This window comes from Cebus imitator, unplaced genomic scaffold (assembly GCF_001604975.1).
Source record: "Cebus imitator isolate Cc_AM_T3 unplaced genomic scaffold, Cebus_imitator-1.0 Scaffold26, whole genome shotgun sequence".
Classification (NCBI taxonomy): domain Eukaryota; kingdom Metazoa; phylum Chordata; class Mammalia; order Primates; family Cebidae; genus Cebus; species Cebus imitator.
This window is the reverse complement of record NW_016107341.1, coordinates 9,138,084-9,155,405: the sequence shown is the minus strand read 5'-3', so window position 1 is coordinate 9,155,405 and position 17,322 is coordinate 9,138,084. Positions and strand designations below refer to the sequence as shown.

Sequence of the window (17,322 nt, the reverse complement as noted above, 5' to 3'; positions counted from 1 at the left end):
TGTTTGTTTCTCTATCTCCTTCACTTCTGCTCTTAGTTATTTCTTGTCTTCTGCTAGGTTTTCAGTTTTTTTGATCTTGCTTCTCTAGCTCTTTCAATTTTGACGATAAGGTGTCAATTTTAGATCTCTCCTGGCTTCTCATCTGGGCATTTTTTGCTATATATTTTCCTCTAGAGACTGCTTTAAATGTGTCCCAGAAATTCTGGTATGTTGTGTCTTCATTCTCGTTGGTTTCAAAAAACATCTTTATTTCTGCCTTCATTTTGTTGTTTATCCAGTCAACATTCAAGAGCCAGTTGTTCAGTTTCCATGAAGCTGTGTGGTTCTGAGTTAGTTTCTGCATTCTGAGTTCTAACTTGATTGCACTGTGGTCTGAGAGACTGTTATGATTTCTGTTCTTTTGCATTTGCTGAGGAGTGATTTACTTCCAATTATCTGGTTAATTTTAGAGTAGGTGTGATGAAGTGCTGAGAAGAATGTATATTCTGTGGATTTGGGGTGGAGAATTCTGAATATGTCTATTTAGGGTCCAGGTCTGAGTTCAAGTCCTGGATATCCTTGTTAATTTTCTGTCTCGTTGGTCTGTCTAATATTGACAATGGGGTGTTAAAGTCTCCCACTATTATTGTGTGGGAGTCTAAGTCTCTTTGTAAGTCATTAAGAACTTGCCTTATATTTCTGGGTGTTCCTGTATTGGGTGCCTATATTAAACCATCAATTAGCATTGATAGCTCCAATTCAAATAGTCCTGCAGGGTTCATTCTTTCTCTTTTCCTTTTTATATTTATATTTTTTTTCTATCAGTGAAAAAAAATATAATTAAGATTATCCTCAATATGTTTACTTATTCCGTTAGTCCCCTTTATGTAGGTCATCTTCTAACCCTGCCGGGCTGTACCTGCTAAGCTTCTCTGATATCGTCCCCAATATTGACTATCACTGGGTTGCTCTTGCTGTCCCACTCCATTGATACTGTTGCAAGTGCTTTCATTACCAGCTACTACCAGGTTGCCTCTGTTTGTTAATTCTGAGAGTAATACTTATATTTAGCATTTTTCTTTCGCCACTACAGCTTAGTTTGCAGCTTACCTTCGTATGGCTCATGAGAAGCACCAAATACCAACTACAGCTTAGTAAATTCTTGTTCTTGTCTCCTGAGAGTATTACATGAACTTTGAGGAGTTAGAGAGAGATAACCCAGAGAAGATTGGAAGGAAGCAGAGATAAGGATGGGAGGAAGTGAGAGATAGCTGAAAGGTATCATGTGGGATGAATGCTGCCAGTACTTTTTCCCCTGGTTTGACATAGTATTTACACTGCACTGTTAAGGAAAGAATACATTCTTCTTAGAAAAATGCTTAAAGTGATAGTTATTACAGACTCAAAGACCCTTTTTCTAGGCCCACCCTCTCCACCCTACCTCCACCTTTTTTATTTGACCCTGTAGAGTCTGGTTCATTTTACAAATTCCCAAAATTTCAGACACTATTTCTCCTTTTGACTGCTGGCCTCCAGGCTCATGTTTTCAGCTGCCTACTAACATTTCTCAGTGTTGCATCTTTCTTCCTAAATTTCTCTTCTTGCATATACTGTCTGATTAATGGTTGTACCAACTTTTTCATCTTCTTTCACCTAATTTATCCCTCTTTTCCTCTCCCTTCTCAGCCCAGTCTAATTTTCGTGAACCTTATATAAAAACCTTTCCAGTACATTCTCTCTTCCTTACCTTTGAGTTTCTGACATTTTCAGGGTATCAGGTAACTTAACTTCACTTGGTCTTTTTCCACATCTGCAAGGGAGTCTTGAAGAGAACAATTAATAACTAATGTTTCTATCACTTTATTTCCCAGACAGAGAAAGTAACAAGTGTCCTCTTTAATTTTCAATTTTTTACCCATTTTCCTGTCTCCTATAATTCATGTTCCCCCCTCTCTCCATCCCCTTTTTCCCATGGTTTATTGTTCCCTTGGTCTCTCCATGCTTCTGAGGATCATACAGAAAGTAAAGGATCTGGAGATTTGGCCTTTCAGTCTTGCAACTCTGTGGAGATGTGCTCTGAATGACTAAAAAGCATTGGAGCTCTGTAGAACATATGGGAAATAATGGTCTTTCTGCCCTCTTTAGGAACCTTGCAGGAGAAGGACAGGAAGGAAAGGGGCCTGTTTACATAAGACAGAAACTTTCTAGGTTGATGAGTATGTTAAGAAACCCTAATAGGCAGTTTCCTGGACAGTGGGCAGTTTGAGATAGTATGGAGAATATAATTAACTTCATAGTCTGAAGGTTTGTACTCTAGTGCCACCTTTGTTTTTAACTGGCTGCGTGACCTTAAATAAGTGACTTAGACTTCTTCTTGTTCCTTGTTTCCAAAATGAACATTTAGAATAATGTTCATTATTAAGGTCCTGCCTAGTTCTAAAATACAGATTTCAATCGAACTGAGTAACTTAGTGTTAAAACTAATGTGGGGTTTTTTGGTTTGTGTGCATTTTGGGGGATTGACTGAATTGAAGGCAATATACTAATTTTATTTTTCCTTACCTGTAAAACTGATACCTCTGACAAAAATCCAAGGGAATTTATTTAAATATAATTGCTTTAAAAATGTTTTATGATAGACTTAATCTGCATTGAGCACATTTTAATTTTGTGTGGGACTAATTTAATATTTCTACTAACCTTTTCCTTTGGATAACTGTTCTTTCATCCACTGTAGTCTTCGAAGAGGACTCCTCAAGTGTTTGCCTGTTAGTAAAAAACATCTTATTATTTCCCATGTTGTATTTTATATGTTGAAAAAAAATTTATTCTTATAAATATCTTCAGTTCTAGCCCTTTAGATATTTATAAACTGCATGATTACCAATATCTTTTCCAGAGATTATTTCAGTGGGTGAAAGAGGTTATTTCTTTATTTTCTTTGTATTGTTCTTTTTCACTTCTTCATTATTTAGAAACTTATTTAAAATTTTCCTTTTTTTCCATATCTTTTGATATTACAAAAGATCTGTGTCTTCATTGTATATTAAAATGAGTCGTATATTAAAATGAATTTGTCAGAGATATTTGTATATATATAGTAATGGTAAAGTATTTGGGGAAATTAAGAGTATTAAAATTAAGTTAAACCACAAATTGCAACTCAATCTGACAATCAGACCATTTTTTAAATAAAACTTCAAAATATATTATTAACCATAATAAAATGGGCAAAATTTTGATTCTAGATTTTGCTCAAAGACCAGATGATTTGCTAAGAATTTTTTGATAAGTTAAGGCATGTCTCCTAGAATTACTATCTGTAAGATCTCAAAACCTTTAAAATAAGCTGAATAGGACATTAATTTACACGTTTATATCAGCTGTTAGATATATTTCTAAATTATTATACAAATAGGGTGGTCATTAAAATTCAGAGAAATAGCTATCTGATATAATTATTAACAGATTATAATTTCTGTCATTTACCTATCCAAAATAAGATAAGTCCAAACATTCTTCATATTTTTATTTTTAGATCAAAGAAAGCAAAGAATTCTATTGATAAATCAACTGAAACTGACAATGGCTATGTATCCCTTGATGGGAAAAAGACTGTTAAAAGCAGTGAAGATGGAATACAAAACCATGAACCTCAGTGTGAAACTATTCGACCGGAAGAAACAGCCTGGAACACAGGAACACTGAGGAATGGTCCTAGCAAAGTAAGTGTGATTTTTAAAATAGCTAATTTTAAAAATTGTGTGATTTTATATTAGCTAATGTGAAGTGACTTAGATATAGTAGTTGCCCTTGAACTAAGTATTTACTCCAGAAATAATTCTGTGAGCCTTTATAACACTGATGAAACTGTAAATGAGATGAATTGTTGTGATTAAACTTGATTGACAGTATAATCTGACACCTTCTGAATTGATGGCTTTGATTTTTCCAAAACATTTTTTTTGAGACAATGTCTCACTGTGTCACCCAGGCTGGAGTGAGGTAGTGCAGTCTCAACTCACAGCATCCTCAACCTCCCAGGCATAAACGATCCTTCTGCCTTAGCCTCCTGAGTAGCTGGGACTATAGTCATGCGCCACCACACCCAGCTAATTTTTTTTTTTTGTAGAAACAGGGCTTAGCCATGTTGCCCATGCTGGTCTCAAACTCCTGGATTCAAGCTATCCACACACCTCAGCATTCCAAAGTTCTAGGCATGAGCCACTGTGACCAGCCCCAAAATGTGGAAAGCAGTTTATAATTTACAGTTGTTGTTTGTTAAGCGTTACTTTTTCTTTCCCTATTTCTGTGTGTGTAAGATTTGCATTAAGTGGAACATGTAAATTATTTAGAAGCCTGAACTAGAAAACCAGTTTTCCATTCATGTTCTCTATAAGAATATATCTTGGTTTTCCTGCATTCATTACCTATGGTGTTAACACATCTGTTTTGTTTTGTTTTTAATCTGGAAAAAATCTTACTGGTTACATATTTGTTAAAGAGAACAATTATTTCTTTACTTTTCTAAAATAGAGAGACTGTGGGTTTATTGTAACAAAGCAATGTGATGTCTTTGCTTCCCTGAATTTTTTTGGTGTAACAGTTTATTTTTTAGAAGCTGTTATAGTAAAAAATATATATAGAGAGAGTCAAAAGATGTTACTTCTGTTACATTTGGGAATGTGAGCATGAATATACTGTGTTGAGGAAAATAAAGAAAAGAGGGTTCTCTAATTTTGAGTAAAGTATGTATGTGTTACTACTTGAATGTTCTTGTATTTTCAGTACCGGTAGCCACAGAACAGCATCGGCCTGCAATGAATATAGTCCCTTACTGATTTTAGATTTTTCCCAGCATTTAGCTCTGATAATGTGAGCCTCTCATCACTGTTATCATTCAGCAGATAAATTTTCAGTCATAAAGCTTTCAAACATGTTTTCAGGCTTGTATTAATATTTCTTAGAAAGTTGTATGAGGAGCATGAAAATATCAATAAAACTTATGCTCTAGAGTAAATTAATAATTTCTAAACTCTGGATATCTTTTACAAATTGGTATGTGTAGAATGTTGTCTGAAATGTGCACACATGCAGTTGCTATTTATTTCCTCTTGCCCCATAAACCATTATTAAATTAGTAGTAGATCTTATTGATGGCTTTTTCAGTTTGAAAAAATAGTATATGTTCTTTTACCTTCAATTAAGTGGTCTCTCTTCTGCTTTTCTCCTGTTTATATTTCTTTTTAATTTTTTTGTTTTTTGAGACATGGTCTCACTATATTGCTCAGGCTGGGGTTCAGTAATGCAGTTATAGCTCGCTGCAACCTAAAACTTCTGTGCTCAAGTAATTTCTAACCTCAGCCTCCTGAGTAGCTAGGACTATAGGTGTGCCCTGCTATGCCTGGCTGATTTTTTATTTTAAGAGATTGAGTCTCACTGTGTTGTCCAGGCTGGTCTAGAACCCCTTGCCTCAAACAACCCTCCCACCTCAGCCTCCCAAAGTGCTGGGATTACAGGCCTAAGACACTGTGTCTGGTATATTTCTTATTTTTGGAAGCTGTTTCAAATGTTTTTTGAACAGAAATATTACGGAATAATGTCTGACAAATGGCTATTGAAGTACTTTTAAAAGTAAAAATGCTTTAAAATTATAGTCACTGATTTAAGACTTCTTTTTAGAAAATCATGTTATACTAATTAGTTACTTTGTGGTACTTGAGGATATTTTGAAGTTGTATGTATAATGTAATTTCACATTTCATAGTTTAAAAGCTAAAAGATCACTTAGAAATTACCTAAAATCCGCTTTGTGTACTCCCAACTTAGGATACCCAAAGGACAATAATGAATGTCTCGGATGAAGTCTCCAGTGAGGAAGGTCCTGAAACAGGATACCCATTACGTCGTCATATGGACAGGACTTCTGAAAGTGTTCTTCGGAATAGAAAGTCACACCATTATAAGAAACATTACCCTAATGAGGTATATACTTTGTCCTTAAGCATATATATACGTATCTGTTTTACATGTTACTAATTTATAACTTCTTTCAACAATTAAAAATTGTTGAAATAAATATTTCATATTATTAATATTTATTATTGTTTGATCTGGATTTATAAAATAGCAGTTTTAGGTTTATGTATTGCACATGTATTAATAGCCACATATTTGAGCTCATTTTGTATATTATCTTTGAAGACTCATACATTGTTTGTCGTTTGCTTTTAAAGAAGATCATTCAGGAGAGAGCATCTGCAAACCTCTATGTTCATCTTTTCCACAATTTGAAAGGCTTTCTACATTTGATCATAGCAAAGTTATTATTTTAAGTAATGTCCTTCATCTTGCTGTCACCAGTTATTAAATATCCCCATACTGCAAAATTCACTTTTTCTTTCTTTCCATTTTTCCTTATTAATTTTTAGTTTCTCTAAACCCTTTTCAACTAAATATCTCTTGAGCTTAAAATTTAAATAAAAAAGAATTTCATTCAATTGAATTTTCAGTTTCTGATCTAAGGGTAGAACATTTTGGCTTTAAAGCAAGTAAATTGCACTTTATGTCACTTTTTTGATAAACATAACCTTCTACTGTTAGTATCTTTTTCCTTTAAACTTGTAAAAAATCACGTTATGCTTTGCTAGAATATGAATGCCTTCAGAGTATTAAGATTAGAAGAGTTACTATTCTTTGCACACTCTTCTTTGTGATCATGTCTCTGGTTAATCTTTCTGGTGATTGTGGTTGTGTTTCTTTTCCCATTGGCTACCATTAGACAGACACTAATGCCAATGTGTCTGCTTCATTGCCTCTTCACCCATGTCATCTGATGTACTGTCCCTTGTTCCTAAACCTTGTAAAATTCTTTCTTACTCTGTGTACTGTTAGAAGTCAGTTGGTGCTGGAAGGGAGCTGGAGGGCTATTTGACCCCTCTTCTACAGAATAAATTGTTTGGCAGTAGAGGTATTTTTCTCACTCTATGATCTTTGCTCTTCTGGGTTTATAACTGTATTTTAAATGATGAGGGCTCTTGAAGGGCAGAATATTATTCTACCCACTAATGTTAACTTTGAAATTAAAAAGTTGCTTAAAATCTTTATTTCCAGCTAAGTAAGGCTGATAGTAAGCATTGGTTGGTTTACATCTTTTTTAATGATATAAGGAATTACATAAATATAAAATAAGGCTATATAATTCTTTATAAAGTATGTAGACTAGGTGATATTTTAAAAGCTGCATTCAGTTCTAAAATATTTTTCCTCTTAAACCAGCTTTAAAGGGCTTTTTATATATATATATATATATATATATATATATATATATATATATATATATAGCAAAATAAAGCCTTCTTTGAATAAATAAAACTGAAACAGAAGATTTGTGGTGCTTTTACATTTTTATTCATAAATTAAAATTTATTTTATAAATTATTGTACTCTCTTCAAATTACTAGTAATGTTTTTCCTTTAAGAGTGAAGCATGAAAAAAATTGTTTGGACCCACCCAAACACAATCAGCAAGCATCTCTAGCATCTATATTGTGCCATTTATCACTAAATAACCAAACCAAACAAAAACAAAAACAAAACAGCTTCTTGAAGAAGTGGCTGATTCCTGATTCTTATTTGTTGCAGGAAATACGCAAAATGACCATGAAACCTCTTATAATATGATAGAGAGCCAGGAAGCTATTAAAGACTACTAAGGTCTTTTCAGAAACACTTGGGAGCTAAAGATAGAATAGTTTGAACTTTATTTTTCTTTATAAATGTATTCTAATTGATAAAAACAAAATGAAAAAGAAAATTCTTTGGGGAAGTATTTTGTGCATGGATGGGATTGGTGGGCCTTAGTGTAAGAAAATTGCCATGAACCTAGCCATTTGTTGTAAGCCTCCCAGATGGCGATATCTATAGGTCAGCTTTTTAGGGGCATCTATTTTTTAGGGAAGAACCGTCCTGTTTTCTGGTTGGATGGGAGTAGTAGATAGTAAAACAGGCTGCTCTGGTGTTTGACACCAAGGGAACTGGGGATGAGGTGGGAATCTTATTTAATGTGTAGACTTTCATTTAATTCCCGTTTTTGGCCTTTTTCTATTATCTACCATATCTGGTTGACTTCTTCCAGTCTCTTGTTGGGAGGAATTGCTTATCTGGGATGCAGGAGGTATCCTAAGGAACTGACAGCTTCTTTAAAGCCTTTCTTTGTTCTGTTTCCTACTCTGTCCTGCTTTGTTCAGCTGTACAAATATTTTTCAGTTTTTACTCCCAATTGTAGATTAGCTTTTCATCTAATAAAGGTAACATTTGATGAGAAGCATAATGAAGAAACCATGGGCGTGGAATTAGGCTATCTAAATGACCTTAGGAAAATTATTTAACTTCTCTGAGTTTTTTAAAACAATTTTCCTTCCACCCCTGCAAACAGCGTTTGTTATAATTCCATATTCTCTTCAAATAAATACTCTGTGTATTTTGATTCTGTGTTCAATTTTAGCTATCTAAAGATTTGAAATAGGCTAGGTGTAGTGGCTCACCATGCCTGTAATCCCAGCACTTTGGGAGGCTGAGGTGGGTAGATCATGAGGTTAGGAGTTCAAGACCAGTGTGGCCAAGTTGGTAAAACCCCATCTCTACTAAAAATACAAAAAACAAGGAGCTGGGCATGGTGGTGGCCCCTGTAATCCCAGCTACTCAGGAGGTTGAGGCAGGAGAACCGCTTGAACCTGGGAGTTGGAGGCTGCAGTGACCTGAGATCGCGCCACTGTACTCCAGCCTGTGTGACAGAGCAAGACTCTGTCTCCAAAAAAAAAAAAAAAAAATGTGGTTAACTTGAACTGATTTCTTCAATTCTAAAATTTTCTTTTTTTAGACTTTATTTGGCAATTTGTAGTGAAATTCACTATTAATCACACAAATATTGTAGGTAAGATTCTGTTTGAAATGTAGGTAATTATAGGCAACAATTTTTAGTTTTTTTGTTTTTGTTTTTGTTTTTTTTTTGAGACGGAGTTTCATTCTTGTTGCCCAGGCTGAAGTGCAGTGGCACGATCTCGGCTGGCTGCAACCTCTGCCTCCCGGGTTCAAGTTATTATCCTGCCTCAGCCTCCCAAGTAGCTAGGATTACAGGCACTGGCCACCATGCCTGGCTAATTTTTGTATTTTTAGTAGAGACGGGGTTTCACCATGTTGGCTAGGCTGGCTTTGATCTACCTGCCTCGACCTCCCAAAGTGCTGCGATTACAGGCCCGAGCCACTGCTCCCAGCAAGATTTTTACATTTGTAAAATTACCCGCTTGGCTAGGCACAGTGGCCCACGCCTGTAATCCCAACACTTTGGGAGGCTGAGGGCAGATCACAAGGTCAAGTGGTCCAGACCATCCTGACCAACATGATGAAACTCCGTATCTACTAAAAATACAAAAATTAGCTGGGCATAGTGACTGACGTGCGCCTGTACTCCTAGCTACTCAGGAGGGTGAGGCAGGAGAATGGCTTGGACCCAGCAGGTGGAAGTTTCAGTGAGCCGAGATCTCGCCACTGCACTCCAGCCTGGTGACAGAGCAAGACTCCGTCTAAAAAAAAAAAAGACACGCTTATCAATCAGTATTTAAAAAAAAAAAAAAAAAAAAAAAAAATACTTCTAAAGAACTATAGATATATTCTTAATCCTGAAATCATTCATTAGTTTCAATTAAAGTCATTAGGCCTTTAATCCTATTACTTAATTCCAAATTTGATTAGCAAGCCTTCATCGGAAGATATATATAATAAACTACCTTTATCAATGCTTTTTGTTTTTTTTTGGCTGCACATGCGGTGGCTCATGCCTGTAATCTGGGTACTTTGGGAGGCTGAGGTGGTTGGATCCCTTAAGCTCTTAGAGAACAGCCTGTGCAACATGTTGAAACCTCCATCACTCAAAAAAAAAAAAAAGAAATTTAGCCAGGCATGATGGTACACTCATGTAGTCCCAGCTATGCAGCCCTGCTTCAAAAAATAAATAAATAAATAAAAAAGGCCGGTGCCTTGACTGACCCTTGTAATCACTGCATTTTGGGAGGCCAAGGCGGGTGGATCACTTAAGTTCAGGAGTTCCAGACCAGCTTTGCCAACATGGTAAAATCCCATCTCTACTGAAAACACAAAAATTAGCCGGGGTGTGGTGGCAGGCTCCTGTAGTCCTAGCTACTTACGAGACAGGAGAATTGCTTGAACCTGGGAGGTGGAGGTTGCAGGTGAGCTCAGATAGTGCTGCTGTACTCCAGCCTGGGTGACAGAGAGAGACTCTGGCTCAAAAAAAAAAATAATGATTCAGAGAGAACGTTATTTGCCACTCACTCACAGGAAGCATGCTATAATTTTTCCTATATGGGCAATGAGAAAAAAAAAAAAAAAAATAGATAGATAGATAGTTAGAAAGAGAGATTGATTGATTCTGGAAAGCAGTGCAAAATTTATTGTCAAATGAATATAATAGTAACTCACTTCAGGCCAGCCTTGGTGGCTCACGTCTGGAATCCTAGCACTTTTGGAGGCCAAGGTGGACGGATCACCTGAGGTCTGGAGTTCAAGACCAGTCTGGCCAACATGGTGAAACCCCATCTCTACAAAAAACACAAAACTTAGCCAGGTGCAGTGGCATGCATCTATAATCCCAGCTACTTGGGAGGTTGAGGCAGGAGAATCGCTTGAACCCATGAGGCGGAGGTTTTGGTGAGCCAAGATCATGCGCCACTGCACTGTAGCCTGGGTGGCAGAGTGAGCCTCTGTCTCAAAAAAAATGAAACAACTCCCTTCAGGGACAAAGTGAGCACTCTAGGTGGGTGGCTTTAAGGTAGCATTTGTTGAGCCCCTGCTTTGTGCCAGGTTTGTATTCCATGCTCTGTGAATTTTTAACAGCTTTTTAAAGGAGAGCAGGATTAATGATAGGAGGTAGGAGCATAATTAAGTTGTAGAGTGGAACATAAATCAAAGAACAAGCTATGCTTAGGGGGCTCAGGAGTAGCCCACTGTCACTGGAGAAAAAGGTTGTGGTATGACATGGAAGACAAGGTCAAAAAGTAGCACATATGAAGATGAGCATGCTAGGTGAAGGAATCGGAACTCTTTCCAGGAGAGCAGTGAGAAGCCAAGGAAAGATTTTGACTAGAGGAGTCAAAGGACAGCTGTGCTTTAGGAAGTTTATTCTGGAAAGATGAGGGAGGCCTTTCAGGCAAAGATCAATTAGGAGGTGCTTATAGCTATGAAGGTGTAAATGACAAAGTCTGAACTCGATGATAGCGCAGGAAAGACAAAGGGATAAATATAACACATTGTAAAGGTACATGGCAAATCTAGTCACAGAGGAAAACAAAAAAAAAACCCAAAAAACAAAAACCCAAATTTGAACATACCTGGCCATAAAGATGGCCATTACCATGATTTGTTCAGTAAAAGTTCTTTTTAATTAATTTAAATCACAATTTTATTCATCTTTATTTTGTACGTTGAAATCTCCCAGATAAAGTAAACTGATTAGAAATTATTTAACTTGTTTTAGTTTTTTACTTTTATACTACAGATTATCTCAAGAACATGAGTTGGCATTTACCTTCTTGGTTTAGATGTCAATTTTATGCTAATTTATTTCATTTCCATTTGCGAAACAAAAACAGTAGATAAATGAAATCCTCTCTTGCTAAAAAAAAAAAAATGACTATAATAAGAAAATACAGTCATTCCTTGGTATCCACGGGAGATTGGTGGATATCTGGCCTTCCTGTAAATAACAAAATCCAAGAATTCTCTCAAGTCTCACAGTCAGCCCTGTGGAACCTGATGCACATAAAGTCAGTCCTTGCCCTCCAGGTCTCCAAAACTGTCAGTTCTGCATCCCAGGAATATTGGTTTTTCTATCTGCACATGTGGAATGCATGGATATGGAAGGCCAATGGTATCACCATTAATTACATCAATTAAAGTTAGTTAATGTTCACTGTGCAGACCATATGAATTTAGTCTCTGCCTACCTGAGTTGTGAACTTCATATAAAATTTAAGAGAAAATAGTTACAACCTTTGCATGCAAAGTAATATCTGAGCTGAAATATGAAATCAAATAAATTTTGATGTAGGAGTATTTTGTTACTGAATAAAAACCAATATATTTTGTAATGTTTTGCTGTCTCACTGTCCTTTGAGGTTATATTTGTTGTTTTAGCCAAAAGTATCAATATATGGGTTCTGACAGAATCCTTTGAGTTGGAAAGGATACATAAATTGTATTAATGTCAAAGAATATCTTGATTTCAGGATGCCCCTAAATCGGGTACTAGTTGCAGCTCTCGCTGTTCAAGTTCCAGACAGGATTCTGAGAGTGCAAGGCCAGAATCTGAAACAGAAGATGTGTTATGGGAAGACTTGTTACATTGTGCAGAATGCCATTCATCTTGTACCAGTGAGACAGATGTGGAAAATCCTCAAATTAATCCATGTGTGAAAAAAGAATATAGAGACGACCCTTTTCATCAGGTTGGTTTATGGTTTGGGCTTATGTGGAGTTATCAGTCAAGCTTCTTTGAGTTTATGTTCAAATTTTACAGAGGTGAAGAAGCAGCTTACATTCAAGCTTATATTTCTATAATTTTTGTTATGTGAGCTGAGGTCTGGCTTCATCAAAACATAGAATCCCAGTACTTACATTGTGGTTGTTTATGTTCCTGAAAAGTTACTGGTAAATTGAATTTTGTAAGTCAAATTGTGTGTTAGGTGCATTAGTACTTCCTTACACAACACACTTTATGGCTAGATGAATGTACACCATGGTCTAAACTTCACCTATAAGATTATATTCACAAATCTACATCTCATGAATATCAAATTTGTATCTCCAAGTGCCCATAGTAATACTATCCAATGGAAATATTATGAAAGTCAAATATATAATTTAAAATTTTCTGGTAGCCTAATTAAATTTTTTTAAAAGGGGAAATTAATCCTAATGCTTTATTTAGCTTATTAGATTCAAAGTATCACATCAACTTATAACATGAAACATATCAGTGAAATATTTTGTATGTTAATCCTAAATCTTCAGAATCCAGCATAAATACTTCTTGTTTTGGACTAGCCACATTTCTTTTTTTTTTTTTTTTTTTTTTTTGAGACAGAGTCTCACTCTTGTTGCCCAGAGTGCAGTGGCCTGATCTTGGCTCACTGCAACCTCTGCCTCCAGGTTCAGTGATTCTCCTGCCTTAGCTTCCCGAGTAGCTGGGATTATAGGCGCCTGCCACCATGCCTGGCTAATTTTTGTATTTTTAGTAGAAATAGGCTTTCACCATGTTGGCCAGGTTGGACTTCAAGTCCTGACCTCAAGTGATTTGCCTGCCCAGACTCCCAAAGTGCTGGGATTACAGCAGTGAACCACTGTGCCCAGCCAGACTAGCCACATTTCAAATGTTGAATAGCCACATGTGAGTAGGGTACTATATTGGACAGCACAGTTTTATAGGATATCTTTATTTGAATGTCCTACCAATACCTCAAGTTTAGCCAATCCTCCCTCATAAATCTGTTTTTATTGTTGCACTCAGAATTGTGATGAATGACCTCTCCATTCATTTAAAATTCTCACTCTTCCTCACCTTATCTCTCTTATCCAACTTCTCATCTAATTCTGTCAATAAAACCACATTAAAGTCAGAAAACAAGAAAAAAAAAGAACTTTCAATCTGATAAAAGAGTAATGCATAGCTATCAAAGAACCTTCTGCTATAACAATACCATAGGCTGGTGGCTTAAAACAGCAAACATTTATTCCTCACAGTATTGTAGCCTAGGAGTCCAAGATCAGGGTGCCAGCATGACTGGTTCTTGGTAAAGGTCCTCTTCCTGGCTTACAACAGCTGTCTTATCCTTGTATCCTTCCTTACATGGTAGAAATAAGGGAGCTCCAGTCTCTTTATCTCTGTCTGGTTTTGGTCGGAGTTAGAGTGATTTAAACTCCATATTAAAGAGGAAAATATCAAGAATAGCAAAAACAATTTTGAAGAACAACAGAGATCTTTCCCTACTGGATGTAAAAATTTACTTTAAATTTAATACTCTCAAGATAGTATGGTATATATATATAAACATATATACCAATGGAACAGAATAGAAAACCCAGAAATAGACGTGTTTATAATGGATCACTAATATGAGATGATAAGTGGCATTACAAATCAGTAGAAAAAGAATGGATTATATGGTTATGAGTCAAATGATGATACATATGAAAATATATTCCAAATAGTTTCTAAAGGTGAAAAGCAAAACTAAAACATTTAGAAGAAAATATAGGAGAAAAATCTGTTACTTCAGTTTAGAGAAGAATTTTTAAAAACAAGATATAAAAAGCTCAAACAAAGATCTAGGGTGTGGCTATGGGAGTAGTTTAGAGTCCCTAGTAATGAAGAAATGAAAAATGAAAAAACAATGAACAATCCATGAAACCATAGGATGTTGAATGAGTCATCTGCATATTCATCTAAGTCACTGAGACTAACAACTGGAGTTGAGATTGAGGGAAATGCCTGTGAGTTATTTTCCTAGAGATGACAATAAACAGCATAAAAGCAGGGATCATGTGTTCTCAATATTGTATCACACAGTGTGAGGTACACAGTACGTATTTAATAAATATTGAGTGCTTGAAACAAAATTAAATTTTTTCAACACATGCCAATTAGGCCTTTCTTAAATGATTTTAAAAATTGTTTTATGATGTCTATGCAGAGTAAATTGTTCCTACTCTGCTGCTTTTTTGGTAAGATAAAATTTGTTAAGTGTTCTACTCTGTATATGTAATTATGGTATTCTAGGCTTATATTGGTTTTGCTTTTAGATTAAAAACTTGATCGTAGACAGATTTTTAATTCTCAGGTTTCAAAACATAAATCTCATGTTTTTAGTTTTACTAGTAGCTAAGTAATGGAAATTAGTTCCCTTTACTAAAAAGCTGCGTCTTTACTAAAGTTAGGTTTGGAAGAGCTTTGTCTGCCTACCATAAAGATGGAAAAATCCCTTCTCATGAAAAAACACTGAGCATTTGAATTAGTATGTTCTAATCAGAATATTTCCGAATGTGTATCTTTGTTTTATTGTTTGTTTTATTTTATTTGTAAATAGTAATTGAAACATTTCCAAAGGAGAAAACTTTTCTCCTCTAGACCTCCTCTATAGCTGAATATATAATAACATATAAATCTATATTCAGCTGAAATTCATTTTTTACTAAGTATAAAGCTTTAAATGGCTGCATTCCCCCAGTTGGAAACACCAGTATGTGATTGTCATGGTGAATTTATTTGAAATAAAACATGCCACCATTTTAGCATTAAGGTTTTCAGATAGTTTTGAATTAACAAAGGAGCAAAGCAGTTGAGATTTTAAATAAGGAAAAAGAATAATCGTTTTAAAAGTCACAAATTTTTGGAGCTGTGATGCTGTTTACAAAGGAAAAAAAAATTAAGTTTTAAATTTTAGTTTGAAAATGTATTTAGAGACCAGGCACCATGGCTCATGCCTGTTATCCCAGCACTTTGGGAGGCTGAGGCAGGCAGATCATCTGAGGTCAGGAGTTTGAGACTAGCCTGGCCAACATGGCGAAAGCCTGTCTCTACGAAAAATACAAAAATTAGCCGGGCGTGGTGACAGGTACCCGTATCCCAGCTACTGAGGAGGCTGAGGCATTAGCATCACTTGAACCCAGAAGGCGGAGGTTTCAGTGAGCCAAGAACTGCATCACTCCAGCCTGGGTGATAGAGCGAGACGCAGTCTCAAAAAAGAAAGAAAGAAAATAAGAAAATGTATTCAGAGTAACCTGTGTGATAAAATTATAAAATGGAATGATCTGCTCTGATGTTTTCCCTGAATCTTTTTAAAAAAGTATTTCATGTGATGCTGTTCTCCACACTGAAGACATGATTCAACAAGACTGTTTTTCAGTGTACATTTCACACACATGCGCACACAGATAGCAGTCTTTTAGTTTTTATTTTTTCAAGTTTCTACACACAACATTGAACATATAATTAAATCTTTTAAAATTCAGTTTCTAGTTGCTGTCTTCTCTTTTGCCTTTTGGCTTTCTAGAAATAATATCAGATGCTAGTTAGAGTAACTGGGAAGCAGCTAGATATAAAAGGAGTACTTTTGGAAGGACAGTGAGAATGTCCTGATTTCTTGTTTCTGTCTCTAGATGGGGTTTCTTGGTACTGATATTCTTTTCTTCGTGTAATTAGGAAGATCTTAATTTACTATTCCAGACTGAGAGTTTAAAAAACTCTATAAATCACTGGTTGAAATCTGTTGCCTCTCAAGCTTAACAATTCTTTCCTTTTAGCTTCTTGTACTTCTTGTTTCTTGCTTTTTGATTCCATTATGTTTAACAATTATTAAATTTCTAAAGAAAGTTTGATACGTATTTTGCTACAGATTCTTTCTTTCCCAAAATGGAATATTGTGTTTGGAGATAAACTAGGAAATAACATTTGAGAAATTAAATTGGTAGTTAATAGCTAGTATCTTAGCACTCTTCAGGACCTCCAGTAGTGAAATGTATACCATGAAAGTTAAAGTATATTACAATCCTATATCTCTGGAAAAGATAAAAATTGTCCATCTCTCTTTCTTATTGAATTATTATTATTCAACTTTAGTTGAAATTAATCAATGCAATTTACTCCCTTTAGAGCAAAGTGTTAAACGTTTACAAGAAACTTTCTTTACCATATTTTAATCACATTTTGTCTTCTAAAGAATAAATGTACCTGGAGTAGATTCTTCTGTTCATTGTTAGAAGTTGTTTTTAATGGAATATATTATAAAATTTTAATATTAGAATGCCAAAGATCTATTGATTATTTTCCTGAGATTGCTACAAATGCCAAAACTATCATTTTTAGAAAATGTGAGAAGTATATGATTCCTTAAAAATATGCTAGAAATACTACAATGTAAACAAGTAAACTGACCTCTCTCTGGGTCTAATCTTTTAGTGTTACTTCTCCTTTCGAAGTCTGATTATGTAAAGGTTTAGTGTGTTATTAATTTTGTTGCTATCATTAACTCAACTGCTCTGTTTTGGGGCTGGGCACGGTGGTTCACACCTGTAATCCCAGCACTTTGGAAGGCAACAGCCGGTGGATCACCTGAGGTCAGGAGATTGACCAGCCTGGCCAACATGGTGAAACCCCATCTCTACTAAAAATAAAAAAATTAGCCATGTGTGATGGCGCATGTCTGTAGTCCAAGCTACTTAGAAGGCTGAGTGCTTCAGTTTTGTACCATTTGCTCTATATGGGGGAAAAAA

At 35.5% G+C, this 17,322-nt stretch overlaps 1 protein-coding gene across 6 annotated transcripts in view; it reads left to right on the top strand.

Annotated features, from left to right (window-relative positions):
* PHTF2 (putative homeodomain transcription factor 2) overlaps nt 1–17,322 on the top strand; it is a 169,337-nt gene that overhangs the window by 133,018 nt on the left and 18,997 nt on the right. For 3 of the 6 annotated variants that reach the window (XM_017523130.2, XM_017523128.2, XM_017523129.2), the window contains 3 exons: nt 3,518–3,704; nt 5,809–5,964; nt 12,282–12,500. In XM_017523130.2, the coding sequence (XP_017378619.1) occupies nt 3,518–3,704; nt 5,809–5,964; nt 12,282–12,500 (562 nt within the window). The remainder of the gene's footprint in view (nt 1–3,517; nt 3,705–5,808; nt 5,965–12,281; nt 12,501–17,322) is intronic. The other 3 variants (XM_017523131.2, XM_037736568.1, XM_037736569.1) reach the window with 1 other exon arrangement.